At 36.8% G+C, this 24,086-nt stretch overlaps 1 protein-coding gene across 21 annotated transcripts in view; it reads left to right on the forward strand.

The window, feature by feature from the left end:
• Positions 1 to 18,774, forward strand: part of LOC120447830 (hemicentin-1) — a 47,653-nt gene extending 28,879 nt beyond the window's left edge. For 3 of the 21 annotated variants that reach the window (XM_044006117.1, XM_044006116.1, XM_044006118.1), the window contains exons 21-27: positions 102 to 242; positions 1,349 to 1,382; positions 1,831 to 2,477; positions 2,581 to 2,934; positions 3,939 to 4,033; positions 4,970 to 6,391; positions 7,514 to 8,413. In XM_044006117.1, coding sequence (XP_043862052.1) covers positions 102 to 242; positions 1,349 to 1,382; positions 1,831 to 2,477; positions 2,581 to 2,934; positions 3,939 to 4,033; positions 4,970 to 6,391; positions 7,514 to 8,413 — 3,593 coding nt within the window. Of the gene's footprint in view, positions 1 to 101; positions 243 to 1,348; positions 1,383 to 1,444; positions 1,479 to 1,830; positions 2,478 to 2,580; positions 2,935 to 3,554; positions 3,605 to 3,938; positions 4,034 to 4,969; positions 6,392 to 7,513; positions 8,414 to 14,751; positions 14,763 to 16,348; positions 16,353 to 18,218; positions 18,335 to 18,580 lie in introns of those variants that run through there. The other 18 variants (XM_044006123.1, XM_044006124.1, XM_044006125.1 and 15 more) reach the window with 15 other exon arrangements.
• The last annotated feature ends 5,312 nt before the right edge of the window (positions 18,775 to 24,086 follow it).

Genomic DNA, 24,086 nt, shown 5'->3' on the forward strand with positions numbered 1-24,086 from the left:
TTTTATTTTTAAGACCCGTGTCTAATCTAACAATAAGTATTGTTATATTCATTTCAACAATAACTAAAATTTAATAACACTCTGTTTCTTTTGCAATTTAGAGCAACTAGCATGGTGGCAACTCTGGGAAAAGAACACACTAATCATACTAGTGGCTGCTATCTTGGGATTAATGTTGACCGTAATTATAATATGTTGCATAATTATATGTATTTGCCGTCGCCGTCGGCGCCAAGATAAATGTGAGTATGGTTATTTAATAGCAAATCGATTTTCTTACAAACAATCTATCTAATACAAATTCTAAGCAACAATCAAAGCGAACAACAAAAAAGCTTGCCCAATTTGTTACGAAAAAACATTAAAATGGTTTTTAAAAAAAGGATATTGTTGTTTGGTTGTTTTACAATGAACTCCTAACGTTCAAAAAAAGCATGAGCAAGCAACTTTTGCATGACATTTTTCAGACTAAGCTGCAAAATTAGACAGATAGACCGATTTTTATAATTTAATATCGTCTTTTACAATCTTAAACATTCTGGGCAAGGGACACGATTGCAAAATTTGAATTTTTTTGGTAGAGTCGAGCCAAATTGGAATAAGGAGGTAGGTGATTGCAAAACACCAAAAATGTATGCTTTTGGTCTCAGCTGACACCGAAATGGAAATGGATCACAATTTAATTACAAGTTTTCTTAGCTTTGCTAATATCGACTTAATAGTCAAAGGTATAGTGGACTTCCCAGACCATAAGATACCCATTACTAAGCTAGGGGAAGTTCCAACAATTTTAACATTTTCTAGAATATCGGAAAAATTTATTTAAAATAAATAAAAAAGAAGGCGCGTCAAAATGCTTTTAAAATACGGATAAAAAATGGCAAGGCAAATTATACAACGAACAATTTTAACAAATTTTTGAAGAGTGAGCTTGGCAGTTTTTTGCGCTTTGTGGGCGTTAGAGTAGGCGTGACAACATTCGGAAACAAACTTGCGTTGCGTCTGTCTACGGACGCACAGATTAACATGGCCAGATCGACTAGTTATGCTGATCAAGAATATACATACATATATAGTTTATATGGTCGGAAATGCTACATTATTTTCAACAAATCTAGTAAGCCCTGGGTCCGCCCTCAAATACTCGACAAACCGACAAGAAAATCAATATAAACGGAATTTTATTGCATTAAAAAATATTATTTCTTTATTTAACATGTTCGATATGCTTTACATTTGCAACGGTGCGACATCAATGCACGCTGAATTAAACGCAACTAACTCGCATGTGCTTCAACAACAATTCCACGCATATATGACATACACACTACTACACCTATATGTACAGATCTCACGGAAGTGCCCATTAGTTGTATCCAAAGGTAAGTAATAATTGTAAATTACGAATCTTTTAATTAAAAGTTTTTTTAACTTCATATGTTAGTGCACGGGTTTGTACCTAAGTATAAAGCCCTTTCCTTTTTAAATGGGGAATACTGTCAGAAATTGGAAATGAATTCGACAGACCTTTTTATTTCAGTTTTTAAGTAATAATGGCTAATTCCGTTTAATATTCCTTTTTTTATTCAATTTGAAAAATAATTATTTCAACTTTCCCAATATAAGTTTTTTGTAAAGTTTACCCAATTTAATGGCCATATTTAAAATTATCTCAATTTTGCAGTAAAAATAAGTGCATGCATGATGTCCTTATGCTAAAATAGGCTTTGCATGTACCCTAGAAGATATGTTTTACTAACTAAATTACATTTTTTACCATAAATACTGCACCTTCATACACATCCCAACCCCACACACAATCATCATTAGTGGATTGTCTGATCAGTTAGAAATGTCACGTTTGAGTGGTAATCTATCAACACAGGATAAGTGTAACGCCTTTTTGCCAAAGCCATCTTCCTCACGCTTTATTGGTAACGCACCGAAATCGCCCCCACGCTGGCCAATTCGACCTGGCGTAATGCTTCACGTAAGCAGTAATACCAAAGAAAATCTGACTGTAAATCGAATGACAGTAAAACCGAGCGCCTCCGGTAATGGTAGCGACATGAGTCAGTTGTCGGCTCAATTAAGTGTTGCAACAAACGGAAGCCGGGAAATCTCCGATGGCCCCATTCTAACCGAGTTGTCTGCGGTGTCAAGGGAAAATGCAGCTTCGGAGGTTTCTTCTTCAGCAAACCGAAAGGAAGCAACTGTACCGCCTACAGAAAAGAATGCATCTACATTAAAAATGGCGCCACAAGAAATCTTATCTTTCAAAACCCGCCGTGGTGGCCACAACAAATTGGATCATATTTGGTCATTGCTTTTTAAAAAATCAGACGATTGCACTCGAGATAGTCAACGGAGCCATGTTAGCCTTTTACGGACTTTTTGGCGCGGAATGGCTTCTAATGAAAATATCTCTGGACTCGAAACTCAGCATCGTTTGAAAGGAATCCGTTGCAGCGGAATTGGTAGAGTATATTAAAAGTATTTATATTTCAGCCTTGTCATATGTTTTCGTTTTTTTATTTTTACCTTATGTTCTGTATACATCAACAAATATCAATCCTATAGTAACCTACAAAAGGACAAAAAAGAGTGTACATGCAACGTCTGACGCAGCATCAAATGAAGAATCATCCTTAACAGAAAAGCCGAACAACTTTCAGTCGTCCGCGTCAATTCAATTGCCTTCAAACTTGGATGGAAATACATTTAAATTTATATTAAAAGGACAAAGGAATAATTTTTCACAGGAAGTAGAAAACATATCGTGCAATGTTGCTCCTTCTGTAACGACGGGAAGCTCTTTTGAACCTTCCACGAGACCTCCATCATTACCATTGAAGAATTTTCTTAATATAACCGGCTGGAGCTGTTCTGGTATTTTCACGATAGTCCCAAACAATATAATCGATAACGAGCCAAGTAAGAATATATACATTTTTTCGAATTTACTTAGAATTTGGGTATTTAATATTAAAATCCTTTAAGGCAATACAAAATTTCAGCAATAGATTGAAAACCATAAAATAGTTCCTGTAGAATATTTATTGAACTGTAAATATCACTGTAATGTATTTGTATACAAAAACATTTGATAAACTCATCGATTTCCTCAACGATCGTATACCCGTTATTCAGCTAGTAGAATTACGAAACAGATACTTAGAATTTTTTGATATATCAGAAGAAATCATATAAAAAATCAAAATATGCTTCTCCGCTTTTCCTTCATACAAAAACTGTTTTTTTAATTAATTAGTTCATTAGCTAAAGTTATTTGCTTTTACAACTTGACGTCCAAAATCAGTGTTTTTTGCGGGAACTGTTCTAGAGTATAACCCGTTTTCAGTAAAAACCTTTGGGACCAAATCTATTGCAGGTTGCATATGAAGCGAGAAGGGCAGAATCTGACCACTAAAAATAAATAGAAAAAATTTACCTTTGTTTTTTTTTATCATATAGTGTTTTAATTATTTAATTCATATTCATTGATATTCATTATTCATATTATTTAATTATTATATATTTTCAATTGAAAATAGATATAAAATTAATTCAACAAAATATAAAAGGTCGTACCATCAATTCAATCGTAAGTAGAATAAATAAAGAAATTCTATTCACAGATTATCACATTTCTTATACGTAGAATTTAAGAAGTTTCTTTCTATAAACTTAATGTTACCATTGGCTTTCGTTTGCATGGTCCTTCAAAGTTAAATATTAAGCACTACTCTGATCTACTGAATACGTACAACAAAATATACTTTTAAACCTTGTTTTTACTTTTTAAAATTTATTTCTCAACACATTTATATAATTATTTTATTTTCTTTTCTTCTCGTTTGCTTTCCATATAACAAATTAAAATTCGTGGGAATAAATTAAAAAATACAACCAATCCGTACCATATGTGCCTCATATAGTAAACGACAAGTCGTCTTCACTGGGGGAACCGTTGTCGGAACCTGGCGAGTATGAGAATCTTCCATTTCATGGTCTGCAAACGGCACCTAACAAGGTATAATAAAAATATTTATAATCTTTCTTACACTCCATGAATGCTTTTACGAACACTTGACTTATTTTAATCAATTACCCTGCTACCCATTTATGTATCACGCATTGCAATCATTTTGATACAAATTAAAAAAAAAAAAAGTTCATCTTGTACCTGAAGATATTATTGTTTGTAAATCGTACATTTCTTAAGCTTTTCATGCTTCATTTGCCCACATGCTTCTTTACTTTTTATCCGCTTCAAGTAAAGTGGGAAAAATGTATTAATTGATTACGATGCACAAACTCCAAATTTGTGGCTCATTACATAGCATTAGCTTTAAGTATAAATTTAAAAGCTAAAATGTTACACATTCCATTTAAAGTCCGTATTTGGCAAATCTTTACTAACTATACGTATTTGGAATCTGTACATTGTAATCAACCAATTTATCGGGTGCAATCAATATAATTTATTCGTTACACAGTGTATTTTTAGACGATACAAAATAAAAGAGTAGCCGCCAAAGAATTTAATTTGTAGTTGACTTTCAAAAACATTGTTTATATCTAAGTAGAAAATCAAATCAGTTACAATAGTTCCATTACTTTAAACACCTATTTTCATTTTGAACTATGGTTATACAAAGATTTCAAAACGGATTGCATATGTAGGTTAAGGCAACACTGAAACTTATTAATGTATATTCAAGACTTAAACGTGTTTCTATCATTTGAGTGGTTAATGTTAATTCATAATTTATATCTTTATTGTTGTTCGCTAGCAAACACTTTAATACATACAAGAATATGACAATTTGACAAAATGCATAATATTTATAGAATTTTCTTTGACTAATATTTATTAATAAAAATTGAACTAATATTTTTATGTTACCTTTGCTTCTGTGTGCTCCTTGCTAACTTATGATGCTTACGCAATGGATTTGTTAACCAGTTCTCTACTACCCCTACAAATTTTAATAACAACACAAATGCGGTGCTCATTGCTCAAAGACCCAAGACACTGATTGGAAATATCAATCAGCCATCTGTCGGCCATTACCAAGATTGCCAGGCCACTCAAGATCCACTTTTATATCAGCAACAATATTTTTGCGATCAGGACACACAATATGATCAGAGATCACAGTACAACACAATGCACCGCCCACCAAATAACGTACATTATAATCAATGCCAAAATAAAACAGATTTTAATCCTCAAGATCAGCATAGCCCAAGCAATGGCTTTTCTGAAAGTTACACTGAGAATTACCAGCAGCATCAGCTTCCGGAAAAAATACCAATGCCATTTCGAGCAGGATCGTCTCAAGAATTGGACAGCAATTCGCTTTCTAACATTCATTTATTGAATGGCACAGATCACATTCCACACTTAGCATTGGTTGATATTAACCCATTCCTGGCGGCCGCTAACATTAGAAAATACGATAAAACGAACGAAGACAGTATGACACGTGCGAGACACAACAAAGGCACTTTAAAATTTGAAAACAAATTTTATTCGCTTAAACATCCAGGCGGAACAAAGCTAATAAATCGGGCCCTGGATAAAGACTATTCCGAAGCTGGTACCGCATCATCAACACCCGCCGCTACTGAATATAGATCTCTTTCAAAATGCAAGATGCACAATTCCTTTGGCTACAATAGACATTGCAGTGTTGGCACGCACGTGCAGCCGATGCGCTTATATGATCCTCCTGCTTATCAGAACATGGTTGTGGAGCACGTAGATGATCAAGTTATAGAATCCAAAGAAGGCGAGGCCAATCTGACAACTGTTCAAATGCACACTCATCCAGGCAAAGAAAAAATAAAAAAGCACCACCATTGGCATCACCAGCACCGGGAAAAAAAAGATGAAGGTCTGGGTCCTGATGTTCATCAAGTGGAGCCTGAGCGCATCAGCATATATCGAAGCGACTCTGGAATTTCCAACAGTTCTTACGAGTCACAGTTCTCAAAACCAAAGAAGGCAACCCTAAACACCACCTCTGGCCCATTAGTTCGAAAGCAGGCACACAAAAGCATGGAACCCCAGAACAGTGTGTTCGATGCGTCCCACGCAAGTAATGTTTCTGAAAGCGATCCACAATTAGATAACAATACACCATCGAATCAGTACTGCACAGCGCAAAGTATTAGCTCTTCGCATTGCAACCGCCCTCAGACACGAAATTGGTACAGCGAGAAGACTACTAAAAATGATTTCGGGCAGCATCAACTTAATCAAAAGTGCGTAGGACTGGATTCTACGCCTTCAGAACGCATTAGCTTAGATACCTCCAGCAGAAGCGAATATTTCAAGTCGGCGGTGCCAGCTGAGTGTAGTACTGTTCAGACACTGAATGAGGTAGGTATATGCAGATAAAAATACGACGTAATGGAAGAATAGGAATATATAAAAATTCTTGTTTTTTAAGATACACTCTTCTGACAAAAAGAACTGGGATGATATACCAAAACTTGCTAGATTCTATTAATATTGGATCTGATCGATAATATCCAATCCTAAAAAGTTTATATTCTTGAACGTCCGTCTGGCCTTCCGCCTTTAACGAACTTCCGTTCGTAAGTCCGTGATCGTCTGTCAGTCCGAAAACCTAATACTAAAACATAACACTAAACTTTGAATAAGTGCTATATCCACAGATTAAAAAACAATTCTTTTTGCTTTAACAGTTTTATTTTAATTGTATTTTCTTCTTTAAATGTGTATGCCAGAAAAATAACGTTAAAGCAGTGACGTTTCTTCGATCCCCTTGTTACCCCTATGCTAAAAAAGATCTGATCCAATGACCTTAAAATGTTTTGTCCGAACCTAATGTCCAAAGCGACTTTCTTGGTATTAGATACTATTTGATTAAGTCAATTTCGTCCTTAACGAACTTCAAGCAATAAACAAAAATATTTGTTCCATGCATATATGTATCAGAGAGCTGCAACGAGTCAAACATATTTGTTCATACTCGAGTACTGATTTGGACTCTCAATTATTCTTTCAGTTTGATTCATGTATATGAATCGAGTCTGATTCCCTACTTCGTGCACAGTTCGCTCTAATACAAATCAGTTTGACGCTGAGCATACTTATATTGAATGGACAAGTTGGTCGTGTTGATTGGTACCGATTTGATTCTCTTTTTAGACAGAGAATTTGTTCATACTCGTATTAAATCATACTCGTTGCAGTTCTCTGATATATATATATATATGTATATTACTGGTATAAGAGTTTCTTGACAGTAATAATAAAGTAAATAATGTAAACACCCTGTGTTTATTGCATATTCCTTATTCTTTCTTCAATTATTGATAAGTAAAGGTTTTTATTTTAGATCATGTTTCAAACTTTATTTACTTTCATGATTTTTATACACGTGGGACACGTGGGCGACAACATAATCTCAACGCATTTTCAACATAACCCACATAATGCATGATTTTTACAACCTAATGTTTAAACTAACTTCAGAAAATCCAACCACTCGCTATTAATCCATTTCTAGTTGAAAATGGAAACAATGAAGTATACACCGGTAAAAAAAACAATCAGAAACACCGACGACAAACCATCAGCAACCCATACGAACATATCCAAAGCCACCCATATGCAAGACCTGGCAACCTTTGTGACGTCTCCAGAAAATTCCAGAGTAACAGCTCAGAAACCCTTAAAATGTACAATACTGGCTCCAAATCTAACACGAGTGCTCCTCAAACAGCAGCGCCAGAGCATTCGAAAGTCAAGAACGCCGCAAACATCAGTAGCAAAAAAAACAGGACTGCCGCCAATAGAGAACATTATGACGGAGTGCCAGCTTTAAATAACTTACACGCGTCAAGACTAGGTTCTCTAGCCGACATCGATGATTTTCCGTCCGAAGTATCTTCAAGCGCATTAGTGGGTAATCCCGCAGATGTCCAGTATGATTGCCTAGTGGCGCGAAGGCCTATGCGCATGCCGTTGCGTAAACATCACACCTTCCATTTCCAAAGCACTCAGACAGCCAACGGCATGCTACAACAGCTGCGGGAGCGACTGCAACTTCAGCTACACGAAAGTAGGAAGGTCGCGCAAGAAGAGTTTCCACCGGCTTTTGATGCGCTGGAATTAAATGAAAAGCATGCCTTCAAGCCGATTTCAGCAATTCCTACAATCAGCAATTCGGCAGTGCAGAGTACAAGGGAACAGAAGCAAGACGTTTCACCGCAACATGATTCTGCACGTTACTTAAAAGGGGCAGAAGATGATGAAGACCTTGGATACAGTTTCTGTGAAGAGGAATGCATTGTAGAAATCGATATAAATCCCACCTCGGACAATCTTATTACTGCCCCGGACAACAGCTCCTGTACATCGAAGGCTGTTTAAAACACGAAAGAAGGTGCTCCTAAATACTTTATGTCGCAAAGTAGTTGTGCAGTGCATATTTAGGTATTTAAATAATCGAATAAAGCCTAAGTGACGCAAACAAGGTATTTTTAATTAAGTATACCTAAAAAAAAACACATTTATACTCTCAAATCAAAAAATTTAATATCGTTCGTGAAAGAAAACCAATAAAACTAAGCTGTATTGCGTGTGTTAGTTTTAGGATGTACGAGTACAATACATTTTATACTCGTTAATTGTAGATTAAAAATGTATCTAGATTCGATGAAAAATTGTGTGAAGGTATTGTTTCCGGCCCTTATAAAAATCTATTCATATTAGTTTATTTGCCCGTCTATCCGCCAGAACGTCGATCTTTTTGTGAGACTAACAATAATTATTAAAATCTTATTATATAACTTATATTAATTAAAATTTGAAATAATTGTATTAGTTAGAGACGGTTCTGACTGCACAGACGCGTAAGCGACTTCGCGAGAGGATTTTCGTGTGCGACGAGCTTTGCTTGATGTTTACTCTTTCTCATCTGGATTTAATCGCTGACGAGTTCGCAGAAACGTTGACTGAGCTCGGTGTATAATTTCAATGTTGGTTCAAAAGCATTTCCTCATAGTTCACAGCAGTATGTCCAGATGGGTTTTAAGCGGTGTTGTAGAGGAGTACTTTGTATTCCAGAATAGGGGGAGAGTTGCAATTAATAAGCCAGTGAAGATTGGCTGCTTTAAGCTTTATAAGAGTCCTTTTAGATTCTATATGTTGCCGCCAGGTGAGGCGTCTATCTAGGAGAACGACGAGATATGTTACTATGTGTCTGATTGTGGGCTGAATGTGTGGCTTAGGGTACAGGGTGGGCAGGATTATCTGTTCAGTGTAAATGTTACCTGTCTGTTTTTGGTCTCGGTTTTCTGGTGGTGGCTGAATACTTTTGTATGTCTATGTCTACGTGTTGCTATTTTTAGTTGTTCCTCCAGCCTTTGTGTGTCGGTGATTCTGTTAATCTCTTCTTAGTCTTCGTTTTTCAAGTACTAGCAGTTCGATTTCGCGATTTGTCTTGCTAGGATTGGTCGTTTTGCGTGTGTTTGGAGGGGTAGTGGCCTTGGCAGCAGCAAAACGTTTTTGCTTCATCGATTCGGCCAGACGGTCCTCCCCTGTAAACACTATTTGAGTTGGTTCCATGTGAGTAAAAAGATGTTTCGTGTACCTTGCACAGTTGGTCCTGTTGCCTGTCAGTCTGTAGGGCCGCTCACTTCTATGTTGTCGATGCCTGATAGTAAGGAGAACTGGAGAATGATCAGATGATAGTTTTGCAAGTGACTCTGCTGTAATATTATTTCTTGCGATCTTTCTTGTTGTGTTGCAAAGTCAATAAGATCTGGGATTTAGATCTGCTGACCAGTATGTAGGCCTACTCGGAGTCACACAATTGAGCATATTTCGCAGCTTAATGAGGTCGTTGAAAAGTTTTTTTGCCCTTTGGGGTCAAAAGGCGTGATCTCCAGTTCGTGTGCTTGGCATTGTAGTCACCGGCCGCTATGAATCGCTCTCCAAGTAAGTTAAAAAATGTCAGCAATTGGTCTTCAGAAACTACAAAACGGAGGTGGGACTGCGGCCAGAGTAACGGGGCCGTCCCTGGATTGCATGTTTATGGAAGTGAATTTTAGGTAGGCTAGGATTGGTGCGATGTGTAGGAGGGGGTGCCGTGTAATACGGGCATGTTTGTGGCGGAGTGTAACTGATGTGGGTGGCCTAAGCTCGTGTTGACTCTTCACATTTGTTAAGGCGGCTCTTGAGTTCCTTGTATAAGTTAAATAAAACATTAATTAATTATTTCACAAGAAGGTAATTCGGACTCGAGGTCCGGTTTTATTTGAATAAAAATTAGAACTGAAGTGGGTTTACAATTTTTTGTGATATTTATGCCGCCAACTCCGTCGCTGCCTCTGCCAGCGTCGGTGCTTTTGGTTGCCGTCAGCGCTCCAGCGGGAAGCGCTACAGACGCTGATCTTGCAATTTTCTGTTATTGCAGCTGCATGGCCGGATGCGCGTGCAAGCTTTGGCTATTTGTTGTTTTAAATTCCTCTGGTGTTAACTCCTGCACCTTTAAAATCGAGTGTCCCCACTCGTTGCGGTCGTTGATCTGTTCGTCTTTGCGACCGTCCTAATCAAGATGCGGATCGTTATTAGAACGACACCGGTGATTATGACACAGCCCATCAATATATCGGCTGTGTGAGAGGTTGTTTTTAGCAGCTCCAAGGTTTTGGTATTGTTGACATTAAGTTCCTTAACCAATTCTAGAGATAGTTTCTCTTCCAGATTTTTAATGGTCATTTTAGTTTAGAGAATTGCCGGCATAGAGTGGTGGTTTACGGAGTACCTATTCGTGAAGACTTGGTCATCAATTTCTACTGTTGTATTGCTGAAATTAATTACAAATGACCCATTAAGCGTTGACGTTGTTCCATTGACTGATATCTCGCCGCTGAATTTATTTAGTAGTATAACTCAGGGTGCAATTTCATCGATGGTAGGGATGTGTTGATTGTTGATTCTAGTGCAGGTGGCAGGGCGACTTTTTAGGAGGTTTGGAAGGCATGAAGAGTTACTAATGTCTATCATATTTTTATGTTTACAAATCGTTATTTCATTGTAGTTATTATATATTGCAATTTTTGCGAATAATTTTTCCTTACACCTAATTACATTTTCGGTTTGTATTTTGTTGACAAATTGACCAATTTTTATTGGTTTAATTAAAATTGTTTCACATAACTTGGTATCGGTTACAGGGATTTTTATAATATAGGTTAACATTGGTCCGTTACTTGCTATGCTTACTTCTGCTATATGCATGGCTTTCTCAAAATTTGTGTAGGGTAATTGGTTCTGTTCTAAAATTCTTTTGACTTCCTTGATCTCTTGATCTCCTAGTATTTGGGGATTGCTAATGTCTGCTTTTGCCCACTGTATGGCCTGATTAAGATTAAGAATTTCCTCTTTTAGCATCTGAATTTGAAACATTAAAGTGGTACTAGTATCTCTTTGGGCGTCTGCTTCATATTTTAAGCTGTTCGACGTGGATAATTTGCCCTGGGTATTGTGGAATTGGTGTGTTTTGTAGCTCGGGCTTATTCGGGTGCCTTTCGTATTTCTGTTCCTTGCAAGTCTGACATTTTTTTGTTATTTTAATGATTTTAGCCCTCATTTGTGGAAAGTATACTTTTTCTAACAATTGCGGTTTGTTATCGTTGCTATTGCGGTGTGCTCTCTTATGTTCTAATAGAATTGCATTTTCTAGGTCATTTTCATCTGTCAGGTCTGTAACTATTTTATTAGAGTATCTGGTCTTGAAATTATTAAAAAGTGGGTACACTTCTTGAAGTTTGCCTAAGGTTTCTTCGTCGGTATAAATTCCATTTACAACGGAAGGGTTTAGTCTTTCTTTTAGAATTTTAAGCAAATTTTCAGAATTGAATGTTGGTTCTTTAATAGTGTGTCTGTGGTATGTAGGGAAAACAATTTCGAATTTTTTAGGATTTTTCTCCCAAGGATAGCAGTATTTGATTTTTGAACACATTTATTGGTTCTTCTGCCATAGGTAATAATTTTTCGGGAGAGCTGAAACTACTGTGCACGGTTTCTGTCATTGCATTAAGTTCTCCATGCATTTGCAAGGGAGGTCTACTCAATGCATCGGCAACCACGTTTGCCTTGCCAGGTTTGTGCAAAAGTTCGTGATTGTATTCTTCTAAAATTGCTTTCCATCTTTTCATTTGATCGTTACGGCTTTTTGGGTTAGTTGGATGTGTAAGAGATTCGTGGTCTGTGAATATTTTTATTCACAAAGTTTGAATTGACCAAATTATGGCCAGCATTTCTTTTTTATTTGGTGCATAACTTTCTTCCGCATTACTCAAGGTTCTAGAAATGAACATTATTGGTTTGTCTTCCTGGGCTAATACGGCTCCTATGGCATAATCCGAAGCATCGGTGGTCAATTGAAATTCCTTACTATAGTCTGGATAAGCCAGCATGACTTCTTCGGAGGCAAGAGTTTGTTTTAATTTATTCCCTAGCGTTTTCGTCGAGTTGGATTAGCGTTCTGCTGGAGGCGTTTTTTGAAATACGGCCTCGGCCCTCTTCCCCTCTTAAAAGGGCTGTTAGGGGCTTTGCAAGTTTCGCATAATCTTTAATGAAGCGATTGTAAAACCCTGACAGTCCTAAAAAGGAACGAAGATCTTTAAGAGTTTGCGGCTCGGGAAATCCGACGATGGCTCAACCTTTTTCGGGATTCTTTTTTTTTTCCAGTGTCGGCTACTAAAAATCCTATGAATTCAACTTCTGTTTTGAAAAATTCACACTTATCTAGCTGAATTCGCATGTTTGCCTCTTCAAGAACATTAAATATTAACTCAATGTCTCTCAGGTGGTTTTCTTCATTTTTACTGAAAATTATAATATTGTCAATGTATACGAAACACCTAATTCCTACATATATGCTCCCTAAGGATGTCATCTAGTGCTCTTTGAAAAATAGCAGGAGCATTTTTAAGTCCAAATGGTAGTCTGGTGTATTCGTATTTTTCCTGATTTACTGAGAATGCCGTTTTTTCGATATCTGATTCTCTAAGTGGAATTTGGTGGAACCCGCTTTTAAGGTCTATTACTGAAAAAAGTTTGTTCTGTGCCTTAGTTTGATGTCGTAAGGTAACTGCGTTAATTTCTGAATATTGGCTCCTGGGTATTCGTCAAATGGAGAATTATATGGAGACCGTGAAGGTCTAATTACTCCATTATCCAGAACCTCTTGTATTTGTTTTTCTACTTCTGGTCCGGGAGCCTTCGGGTACGGGTAGTGTCTTGAGGCTCTTGTTTGTACTTTTTATAGTAGCTTCTACTCTTATCGTGTATGTCAGTTTTTCGTCCGGGTCTCCAAAAAGATTTTTAAATTTAGAGCAAATAGTTCTTAAATGTTTCTTTTGAGTTTCTATAGCGTGTTCTATTTGGACATTTAGTTTGTTGACTTCGCGTGAGATTTTCTGTTTTATTTTAATTCTTTTTTTATTCTGTATTGAAATATACCCCTTTTGCATATTAATTTGTGCTTTTACTTCGCGCAGTGTATCGTTTCCGATAATGGCATCGAAGGTCTTTAAGGATGGTAACATAAAATGTTATAAAAGTATCTTTAAGGTCGAAGGGATTGGCGATTGTGTGGTGCGTTATAAGAACTTGTCCGTCCACAGAGTTAACGACAAAGGGTTCGTTGTTTTTCATTGGTTTTTTTATTAGTCTAGGTTGGATATAGTTTTTATTGGATCCGGTGTCTATCAGAATTTTAATCATCTCTCCATTAACTGCTTTAGATCGGAAATATGGTAACGAAGAGGGTTCTACTCTAAAAAATGTAATCCAGTATATTCTGCTTCATCTGTTTCTTGCTCGAAGTCTGGGTTTTCTGAATAGTATTCGTTGAGTGTTGCTTTGTCAATTTCTGGAGGTTCGTCGGTGTACCCTGTACTTTGTTGTTCGCTAGCGGTGTCTAGGTGAAAATTTCTCTGTCTTTTGTCTTTTGGCAGTCCATTTGGTCCTTGTGGTGGTCGTCTTTTTTCCAGCTGTTCGAATTTGGGTCTGTTCATGTAATTTACTTGTCTTGCTGCATGCTCCTATCTATGTCCATAGGCTCGGGTTTAGGAAGTGGCTTTGGAGCCGGTCTTGGTGGCTGCGTTGGCAGGTTGCCAGAATATTGTTGGTAATGCCCCCCATATTGTTGTTGTGGTACGTAATAAGTTGCTCTATTGGTCTGTGGGACATAAGCCAAGTGCGGAATAAATGGTTGTCGACCTACGTTTGAAAGTTGTTGTGCGGGTTTTCTCGGTAAGGGTGGTCCTTTACTAGGGCCTGCGAATCTTTTTGAATAGATTTGGCTATTATTAGCGTAGTTGGTCCTAAACTTTTGGTTTTCCAACTTCTCGCATAGCTGAAGCGCTGTCGGGAGATCTGCGGGTTCTTTAGTTCCCAACAGTTTGGGCAAGTCACCGTTCAGGCCTTTAATGAAGGTGTCCAGTGTTTTGTCCCTATAGGATTTGGCAAAAAGATCTATTGATTCTTTTCCCATTTCCATGCAAGTGATTTTGTTCAAGATGAGAGATAGGTGGGTATAAACTTGCTGATAGAAATCTGTTGTGGTTTGATTACCCTGTACCAGCGAGGTCATTTGGTATTCTAAAGTTGTCACATCACGTTTATCCGCGTAATGTGCTGTCAAGCATTTTGAAATGGCAGTCCAGTTAAGTGGGGTGTTATAAGACTCCAAGATTGAGTCTGCGTTGCCTACAATTTTGTTCCTGATAACATTAAGAATCCCATAATATCTGGGTGATCCTACTGTTGATGGTAAGATTTGTAATATTCTCTCTACGCTTTTCCGCCAAGAGCTAAATTCTCCTGCTTGTCCAGAGAATTCCCTTAGACACTTTACTATATCTGGGATCCGGTCTAGTTCGTTCATATTACCATTGCTGATATCTACCGTCTGATCTAGTAGAGGTGCAGTGTTTGAACTTAGGTTTCAGTTTGAACTTTTGTTTCATGTATGCTTCCTTTTCAATGGGGGAGTTTTGTATATTGGAGAAGACTTGACCTTCCTAGATTCCTCTTTTGATGACTTTGCCGTTTTTACACTTTCTTCAGTAGAAGAAATCTGTTGGTGTTTGCTGGCGTTTGAGAGGCATGTGAGCATTGTCGCGTGTAATTTTTGACTGGTTTTCTGTTTGTTATTATGAGGGTTGTTTTCTTTTTATATTTATATGGTCTATATGATCGACACGGCGTTCTTGCTTACGTTTGGCTTTGCTGATAGCGCAGCAGAACTATTCAGTTGCGTGTGTATTCAGTTCATTTTGACCGCTTGCTGTCTGCAGAAGTCGCGGAGACGTATGAAAAGTAAGCGTTGTTTCGTTGCAATATTGAGAGCCAGCGATCGTCTTACTCGAGTTGTGGGTGAGCTCGTTCTGACTCATAGTATTTTCTTTTTATTTTGTATGTTGTTTTTGGTATTTTGTTTGAAGATCTAAGACTACTTGCTTGTACTATTTCAAATACAATATATGTATTCGAGGGATGGTTCATTATTTGTTTTATATTAATAACCATTCACTTCACTCAAATTAACCAATTTTATATGAAGCTCGAAACTCAGAATTTTTTATCGTTTTAACTACCCAGCAGCTTTAGTAAATGACATATTGAACGTACACTATTCCAGACAATGACATGGTTATTATTATGAAAGTTACAAATGCTTTAAAAAAACGGTGGTCCCTTTGGTGCACTATCGTAATGCATCGTATAGCATCTACGCAGTGACATATTTTTTGGTTATCTGTTCAATATAAAAATTGATCAAACCTCGTACTTTTTTCAGCTGAAGGGTAATAAAAGTAATTTTTGTATATTAGTGTACCGATATATTTCGATTTACCTCGATAATAACCTCCGAGGACTTAAACGATATGACATGTAAATATTAAGCTTATAAATGAAAAATAATTTGTTTATTTAAACAAATTCTGTTCTGTTGGACTTAAACCGTGCCGAATAGGTAAAAGATTTCGTGTGTAAATAATTTTTGTGTTTTTTTTTTTCAATTGGTGTATCACTTGTTATGAGCAAACAACTACAGCAGATTTTTTTTCTTTGGTGTCAGTACGTAGACAGTAATATATTCATTATACTGATCAATACCCGTTTCTACCCAAAAGAAGAACGCGCAGTTCTAAGGCTTTCTGCATGAATCTTTCCCAATCAATATAAATCGGAACTCGTCGGGTCGGACCACTATATATCACAAAAAAACAGAGGGAATATTATAGTATAGTTCCCCGTTCCTCTGCTAGTGGAAGATCGAACGAGAAATGTGGGTGTGGCTGTTTCCTCAAATGGATAATAATTTACAAGACTAATGAAAGAATATCAAAAAATGTTTCAAAAGTTTGGGCATTAGAGTTGGCGTGCCAAAATGGCTCAATAAACTTGCGCTGCATCTATGTTTTTGAAAACTGTTTACTTTAATGCTTCTTGTATACTCTAGCTTCTTTAGTTTCTGAGATCTCGACGTTCATGCGGACAGAAGGAGAGACGGACGTTTCCTTCTGCCTCTTACATACTTTTCAACGAATACAGTATACCGTTTTACTTTATGAGTAACGGATATAAATATGTTAGAACTACCAACTGCAAGAAATTTTTATACTAAATATAAAACAAGAGAGAACGCTATAGTCGAGTTCCCCGACTATCTGATACCCGTTACTCAGCTAGTGGAAGGGAGAAGGAGAGTCTTAAACACAGTTTTTGGCGGTTTGTAGGCGTTATAGTGAGCGTGGCAGAAAGTTTTTTGGCAAATCGATAGAAATTTACAAGACCAATATAAAAGCTAAAAAATATCAAAACATGGCAACATGAATCGACAAACTTGCGCTGCTTCTATGTCTCTGGAGTCTGTATGCTTATTCTCAACTTTTTAGCTTTTGTAGTTCCTGAGATCTCGACGTTCATACGGACGGACAGACGGACGGACAGACGGACATGGCCAGATCGACTCGGCTATTGAACCTGATCAAGAATATATATACTTTATATGGTCGGAAACGCTGCCTTCTGCCTGTTACATACTTTTCAACGAGTCTAGTATACCCTTTTACTCTACGAGTAACGGGTATAAAATTGATAAATACGGATGTAAATAAAACCAATTTTTCGCGCAATTATCTAAATGTTTTTGAGCTTACATAATAATAAAAAAACGAATGCAATTACTTGTTGTCATGCAATTGGTCACGTTACAGTACTAAAAAATATTCTTTTTTAATTCAATCTTGTCAAAAATTTATTAAAATAATTTAATTAATTTTAATTTGTTCACTGTTGTATTATGCCTAAACTCTTATATATATTAGTTTAGCAACATGCGTTTAGGTATTATAAAACCGTGTACTAGGACTACTGTCCATACCCTTACAGATATATTATAATGAGCAAAAATAAAAATAATATTGCAAATATAAGGTTTATTTAACCATGGTAATGTTTTTTTATATGAAAGTGAAAAACAAACAAATTCTTTTATTAATGACCATGTGGTTTTTAAAAATCAATTACGTGCACAAACCATAAAACAATGGAAAAAGGGTACAGTAGATGGCTTTAAAGCTTAGCCCGAAAACTGGATTAAAAAACGGTTCAAACTTTAAGCCATATGAACAAAAACTATAATACCTACTGCAGCACAAGTAAGAGAAAATATAATTTCAGAACTTACGCCTCCAAATCGTATACAAATTACAAGCTTTGTGACCAGTGTTGTTTTAAGCTTAAAAGTTATTTTAAAGCTAGTTTGTTATAATGATTTACTTTTTAGTAACTTGTTTGAGTTTAGAACCACTTTCTTCTTGTCCTTATGTCTTAAGTCTGAAAAATGTTGTATAAATATAGACGTATATGTATAAATCTTAAGAATATATACAACGCAGCGAATGCATTAATTAGTTTTAAATGCCCAACAAGAATAGACTGTTACAATATTAGCATGTAATCCCCAAAAATGTATGTAATATTTGAATATAAAAAAGGACTACTAATATTTTTAAAATTCTGTTGGCGGCCCGCTCATAAAAATTCGATACTTTATGAGAACAAAATTTTACCATAATGCACAAAATTTACCGATAATTTTACCACAGTTTTCATAAATTCTTAAAAGAAATTAATTATAATTTTTTAGCATCTTTCCGACTTTGAGGATCCTTACAAAAGCAGCAATACTTATATATTCTAAGTTTTTATTTGAACACATTTCCCATAACAAAGAGATAATGTTTTTGTCCGAGTAGAAAGAAGGTAAATTTAATTTATGTTTTATTGTCAATTCAATCATTTTTATTATTAGTTTTCGCTAAAATATAATAAATGGCTTTAACAAAGGCTAGTGACTTCTGACAGCCACCGCAAAATTTTATTAAATTTCATAATTCATAACTAGGCGATATAAGTTATACATTTGCATGAAAACATTTTTATCAATATTATTTAAACATAAATATTTGACAGCCTTTCACTTATATAACACTTCCCTTATCTATACAGCCAATAAATGCGCAAATTTTTGATGATGAATTCATTTATGCTGATCTCGAGAGTCAACATTATGGACCTATCAATTACAAGGCGGCTTCACTATACTCACAAATAAAAAAAAACAAGAAGTCAGGCGCTTTTGGTGATATTAAATAATCTTATCCTTTGCTTGGATGCATTTTAAATAAAAATTGTGGATTTTAGTTTAGAAACTTGTTTGAATTTTTTGAAGTACTTAGAATGTTTAATATGGAATATATTGAATAAAATCATGAACATACAAAAATGTTATTCTGAACGTTGCCACTTATTCAACTTATAAATCAGAAGTTTTTAATATTACACTTTATTTTAATTGCGGTAATCACTGGTGGGTTTAGATTAAGTACGATAAATATTACATATCATTTTAGTGTCGAATGAAATACCATATTTATTTAACTGTGAAGTTTAATTTAAACAATATAAATATTTGTAGTTCGAAAAATTTGAGTTTGACATTTTAGATTTATGCATATAATTAGCAAAACTAAGCAATAAACTTTAATCAAAAGCATATTAAAACTGTGAATGTTCTTTCAAGTTTAAATAGTAAACATTCAAAAAAAAAAGTCATTATGTAGGTAAGTTGTACATGTTTGTAGTTTGTAGTTCAGTGAAAGCTGAAAAGGGTGCGTTCACGTCCAGGTTATAGCCCCATAGTATGACTTAACGATTTTTTTTTAAATAAACTTAAAGTTAATAAAGTAATGGCGAATTAGAATATGAAAAGTGCATATTTATTATAACCGTTACTCGTACAGTAATATGGTATATTAGATTCGTGGAAAAGTATGTAACAGGCAGAAGGAAGTGTTTCCGTCCATATAAAGTATATATATTCTTGATCATGATCAATAGGAGAGTCGATCTAGCTATGTTCGTCTGTCCGTCCGTGTGTCCGTATAAGCGTCGAGATCTCAGGAACTCTAAATGCTAGGAAGATTAAGCAGGCAAACTTTAGAGACATACGCGAAGCTCAGGTTTGTTGACCCATGTGCCCACAAACCGCCCAAAACTGCCACACCCACAAGGGTGTCCAAGGGCAGATTTTTCCCTGTGCCACACATCTCAGTCTCTGCGACATGTAAGAGAAAATGCAAAGGAGAAGACAAAATTACCAGGAACTTTAGGTCAGCCGATGTCCTTAACTAGTAGGTATCACCAAGAGTGAAAGCTAACCCATTTGACAAACGTTATAGTTTTGGAAAATGCACTGCACGAATTAGGTCAAAAATCCACCGGCGAAAGATGAAAAGAAAAAATGATAAATTTGTTTGTGTATAGCATGCGATATATTATTTATTTCAATATTTATTATTACATTTTTGTTCGGCAATTGTTAATTATAAATGAGCGTTCGGGGCTGGGCGAAATCTATGGACGAAATCAAGTCAACAGGGCGTACGGCCGGGGTGCAGCGTGTTTCGCTGGCCGGGGGTCACCCAGAACGCCGGTAAGTGGTGGAAAAAATGGTCGGTTTACGGATCAAGAACACCGGTCGCCAAGGAATGGGCTAGCCGCAGGTTCTGGATCATGAGAAGCGGAATTCCGCAAGCGACACCTCAGTTTCCAGGATCGATTGGTTTTGGCGCGTATAGACCAGCAGAGAAGCCTTACCATTCACAGCATACGGATAGACGTTTTTGTGGACTACCAGAATTGCCCCCAGTCCACTAGTCATGGACTTTCCGGAAGTTGAGAGCAGTAGCAGCTATAAACCGGAATTTAAGATGAGAGCAAGAGCTGCGTATACAGCTTTCTGCTGGTGGCTGAATATATTTTTGTGCTTTCCACAAAGTGTTCTTTTTGCTTGTGGGCGGTTCGATATAAGGGGCTGTGATTCTGTCATTCTCTTCTTAGTCTTCGTTTTTCAAGTACTAGCAGTTCGATTTCGCGATTTGTCTTGCTAGGATTGGTCGTTTTGCGTGTGTTTGGAGGGGTAGTGGCCTTGGCAGCAGCAAAACGTTTTTCCTTCATCGATTCGGCCAGACGGTCCTCCCCTGTAAACACTGAGTTGGTTCTGTAAGTAAAAAGATGTTTTGTGTACCTTGCACAGTTGGTCCTGTTGCCTGTCAGTCTGTAGGGCCGCTCACTTCTATGTTGTCGATGCCTGATAGTAAGGAGAACTGGAGAATGATCAGATGATAGTTTTGCAAGTGACTCTGCTGTAATATTATTTCTTGCGATCTTTCTTGTTGTGTTGCAAAGTCAATAAGATCTGGGATTTAGATCTGCTGACCAGTATGTAGGCCTACTCGGAGTCACACAATCGAGCATATTTCGCAGCTTAATGAGGTCGTTGAAAAGTTTTTTTGCCCTTTGGGGTCAAAAGGCGTGATCTCCAGTTCGTGTGCTTGGCATTGTAGTCACCGGCCGCTATGAATCGCTCTCCAAGTAAGTTAAAAAATGTCAGCAATTGGTCTTCAGCAACTACAAAACGGAGGTGGGACTGCGGCCAGAGTAACGGGGCCGTCCCTGGATTGCATGTTTATGGAAGTGAATTTTAGGTAGGCTAGGATTGGTGCGATGTGTAGGAGGGGGTGCCGTGTAATACGGGCATGTTTGTGGCGGAGTGTAACTGATGTGGGTGGCCTAAGCTCGTGTTGACTCTTCACATTTGTTAAGGCGGCTCTTGAGTTCCTTGTATAAGTTAAATAAAACATTAATTAATTATTTCACAAGAAGGTAATTCGGACTCGAGGTCCGGTTTTATTTGAATAAAAATTAGAACTGAAGTGGGTTTACAATTTTTGGTGATATTTATGCCGCCAACTCCGTCGCTGCCTCTGCCAGCGTCGGTGCTTTTGGTTGCCGTCAGCGCTCCAGCGGGAAGCGCTACAGACGCTGATCTTGCAATTTTCTGTTATTGCAGCTGCATGGCCGGATGCGCGTGCAAGCTTTGGCTATTTGTTGTTTTAAATTCCTCTGGTGTTAACTCCTGCACCTTTAAAATCGAGTATCCCCACTCGTTGCGGTCGTTGATCTGTTCGTCTTTGCGACCGTCCTAATCAAGATGCGGATCGTTATTAGAACGACACCGGTGATTATGTCACAGCCCATCAATATATCGGCTGTGTGGGAGGTTGTTTTTAGCAGCTCCAAGGTTTTGGTATTGTTGACATTAAGTTCCTTAACCAATTCTAGAGATAGTTTCTCTTCCAGATTTTTAATGGTCATTTTAGTTTGGAGAATTGCCGGCATAGGTTGGTGCTTTACGGAGTACCTATTCGTGAAGACTTGGTCATCAATTTCTACTGTTGTATTGCTGAAATTAATTACAAATGACCCATTAAGCGTTGACGTTGTTCCATTGACTGATATCTCGCCGCTGAATTTATTTAGTAGTATAACTCAGGGTGCAATTTCATCGATGGTAGGGATGTGTTGATTGTTGATTCTAGTGCAGGTGGCAGGGCGACTTTTTAGGAGGTTTGGAAGGCATGAAGAGTTACTAATGTCTATCATATTTTTATGTTTACAAATCGTTATTTCATTGTAGTTATTATATATTGCAATTTTTGCGAATAATTTTTCCTTACACCTAATTACATTTTCGGTTTGTATTTTGTTGACAAATTGACCAATTTTTATTGGTTTAATTAAAATTGTTTCACATAACTTGGTATCGGTTACAGGGATTTTTATAATATAGGTTAACATTGGTCCGTTACTTGCTATGCTTACTTCTGCTATATGCATGGCTTTCTCAAAATTTGTGTAGGGTAATTGGTTCTGTTCTAAAATTCTTTTGACTTCATTGATCTCTTGATCTCCTAGTATTTGGGGATTGCTAATGTCTGCTTTTGCCCACTGTATGGCCTGATTAAGATTAAGAATTTCCTCTTTTAGCATCTGAATTTGAAACATTAAAGTGGTACTAGTATCTCTTTGGGCGTCTGCTTCATATTTTAAGCTGTTCGACGTGGATAATTTGCCCTGGGTATTGTGGAATTGGTGTGTTTTGTAGCTCGGGCTTATTCGGGTGCCTTTCGTATTTCTGTTCCTTGCAAGTCTGACATTTTTTTGTTATTTTAATGATTTTAGCCCTCATTTGTGGAAAGTATACTTTTTCTAACAATTGCGGTTTGTTATCGTTGCTATTGCGGTGTGCTCTCTTATGTTCTAATAGAATTGCATTTTCTTGGTCATTTTCATCTGTCAGGTCTGTAACTATTTTATTAGAGTATCTGGTCTTGAAATTATTAAAAAGTGGGTACACTTCTTGAAGTTTGCCTAAGGTTTCTTCGTCGGTATAAATTCCATTTACAACGGAAGGGTTTAGTCTTTCTTTTAGAATTTTAAGCAAATTTTCAGAATTGAATGTTGGTTCTTTAATAGTGTGTCTGTGGTATGTAGGGAAAACAATTTCGAATTTTTTAGGATTTTTCTCCCAAGGATAGCAGTATTTGATTTTTGAACACATTTATTGGTTCTTCTGCCATAGGTAATAATTTTTCGGGAGAGCTGAAACTACTGTGCACGGTTTCTGTCATTGCATTAAGTTCTCCATGCATTTGCAAGGGAGGTCTACTCAATGCATCGGCAACCACGTTTGCCTTGCCAGGTTTGTGCAAAAGTTCGTGATTGTATTCTTCTAAAATTGCTTTCCATCTTTTCATTTGATCGTTACGGCTTTTTGGGTTAGTTGGATGTGTAAGAGATTCGTGGTCTGTGAATATTTTTATTCACAAAGTTTGAATTGACCAAATTATGGCCAGCATTTCTTTTTTATTTGGTGCATAACTTTCTTCCGCATTACTCAAGGTTCTAGAAATGAACATTATTGGTTTGTCTTCCTGGGCTAATACGGCTCCTATGGCATAATCCGAAGCATCGGTGGTCAATTGAAATTCCTTACTATAGTCTGGATAAGCCAGCATGACTTCTTCGGAGGCAAGAGTTTGTTTTAATTTATTCCCTAGCGTTTTCGTCGAGTTGGATTAGCGTTCTGCTGGAGGCGTTTTTTGAAATACGGCCTCGGCCCTCTTCCCCTCTTAAAAGGGCTGTTAGGGGCTTTGCAAGTTTCGCATAATCTTTAATGAAGCGATTGTAAAACCCTGACAGTCCTAAAAAGGAACGAAGATCTTTAAGAGTTTGCGGCTCGGGAAATCCGACGATGGCTCAACCTTTTTCGGGATTCTTTTTTTTTTCCAGTGTCGGCTACTAAAAATCCTATGAATTCAACTTCTGTTTTGAAAAATTCACACTTATCTAGCTGAATTCGCATGTTTGCCTCTTCAAGAACATTAAATATTAACTCAATGTCTCTCAGGTGGTTTTCTTCATTTTTACTGAAAATTATAATATTGTCAATGTATACGAAACACCTAATTCCTACATATATGCTCCCTAAGGATGTCATCTAGTGCTCTTTGAAAAATAGCAGGAGCATTTTTAAGTCCAAATGGTAGTCTGGTGTATTCGTATTTTTCCTGATTTACTGAGAATGCCGTTTTTTCGATATCTGATTCTC

This window comes from Drosophila santomea, chromosome 3L (assembly GCF_016746245.2).
Source record: "Drosophila santomea strain STO CAGO 1482 chromosome 3L, Prin_Dsan_1.1, whole genome shotgun sequence".
Taxonomy (NCBI): domain Eukaryota; kingdom Metazoa; phylum Arthropoda; class Insecta; order Diptera; family Drosophilidae; genus Drosophila; species Drosophila santomea.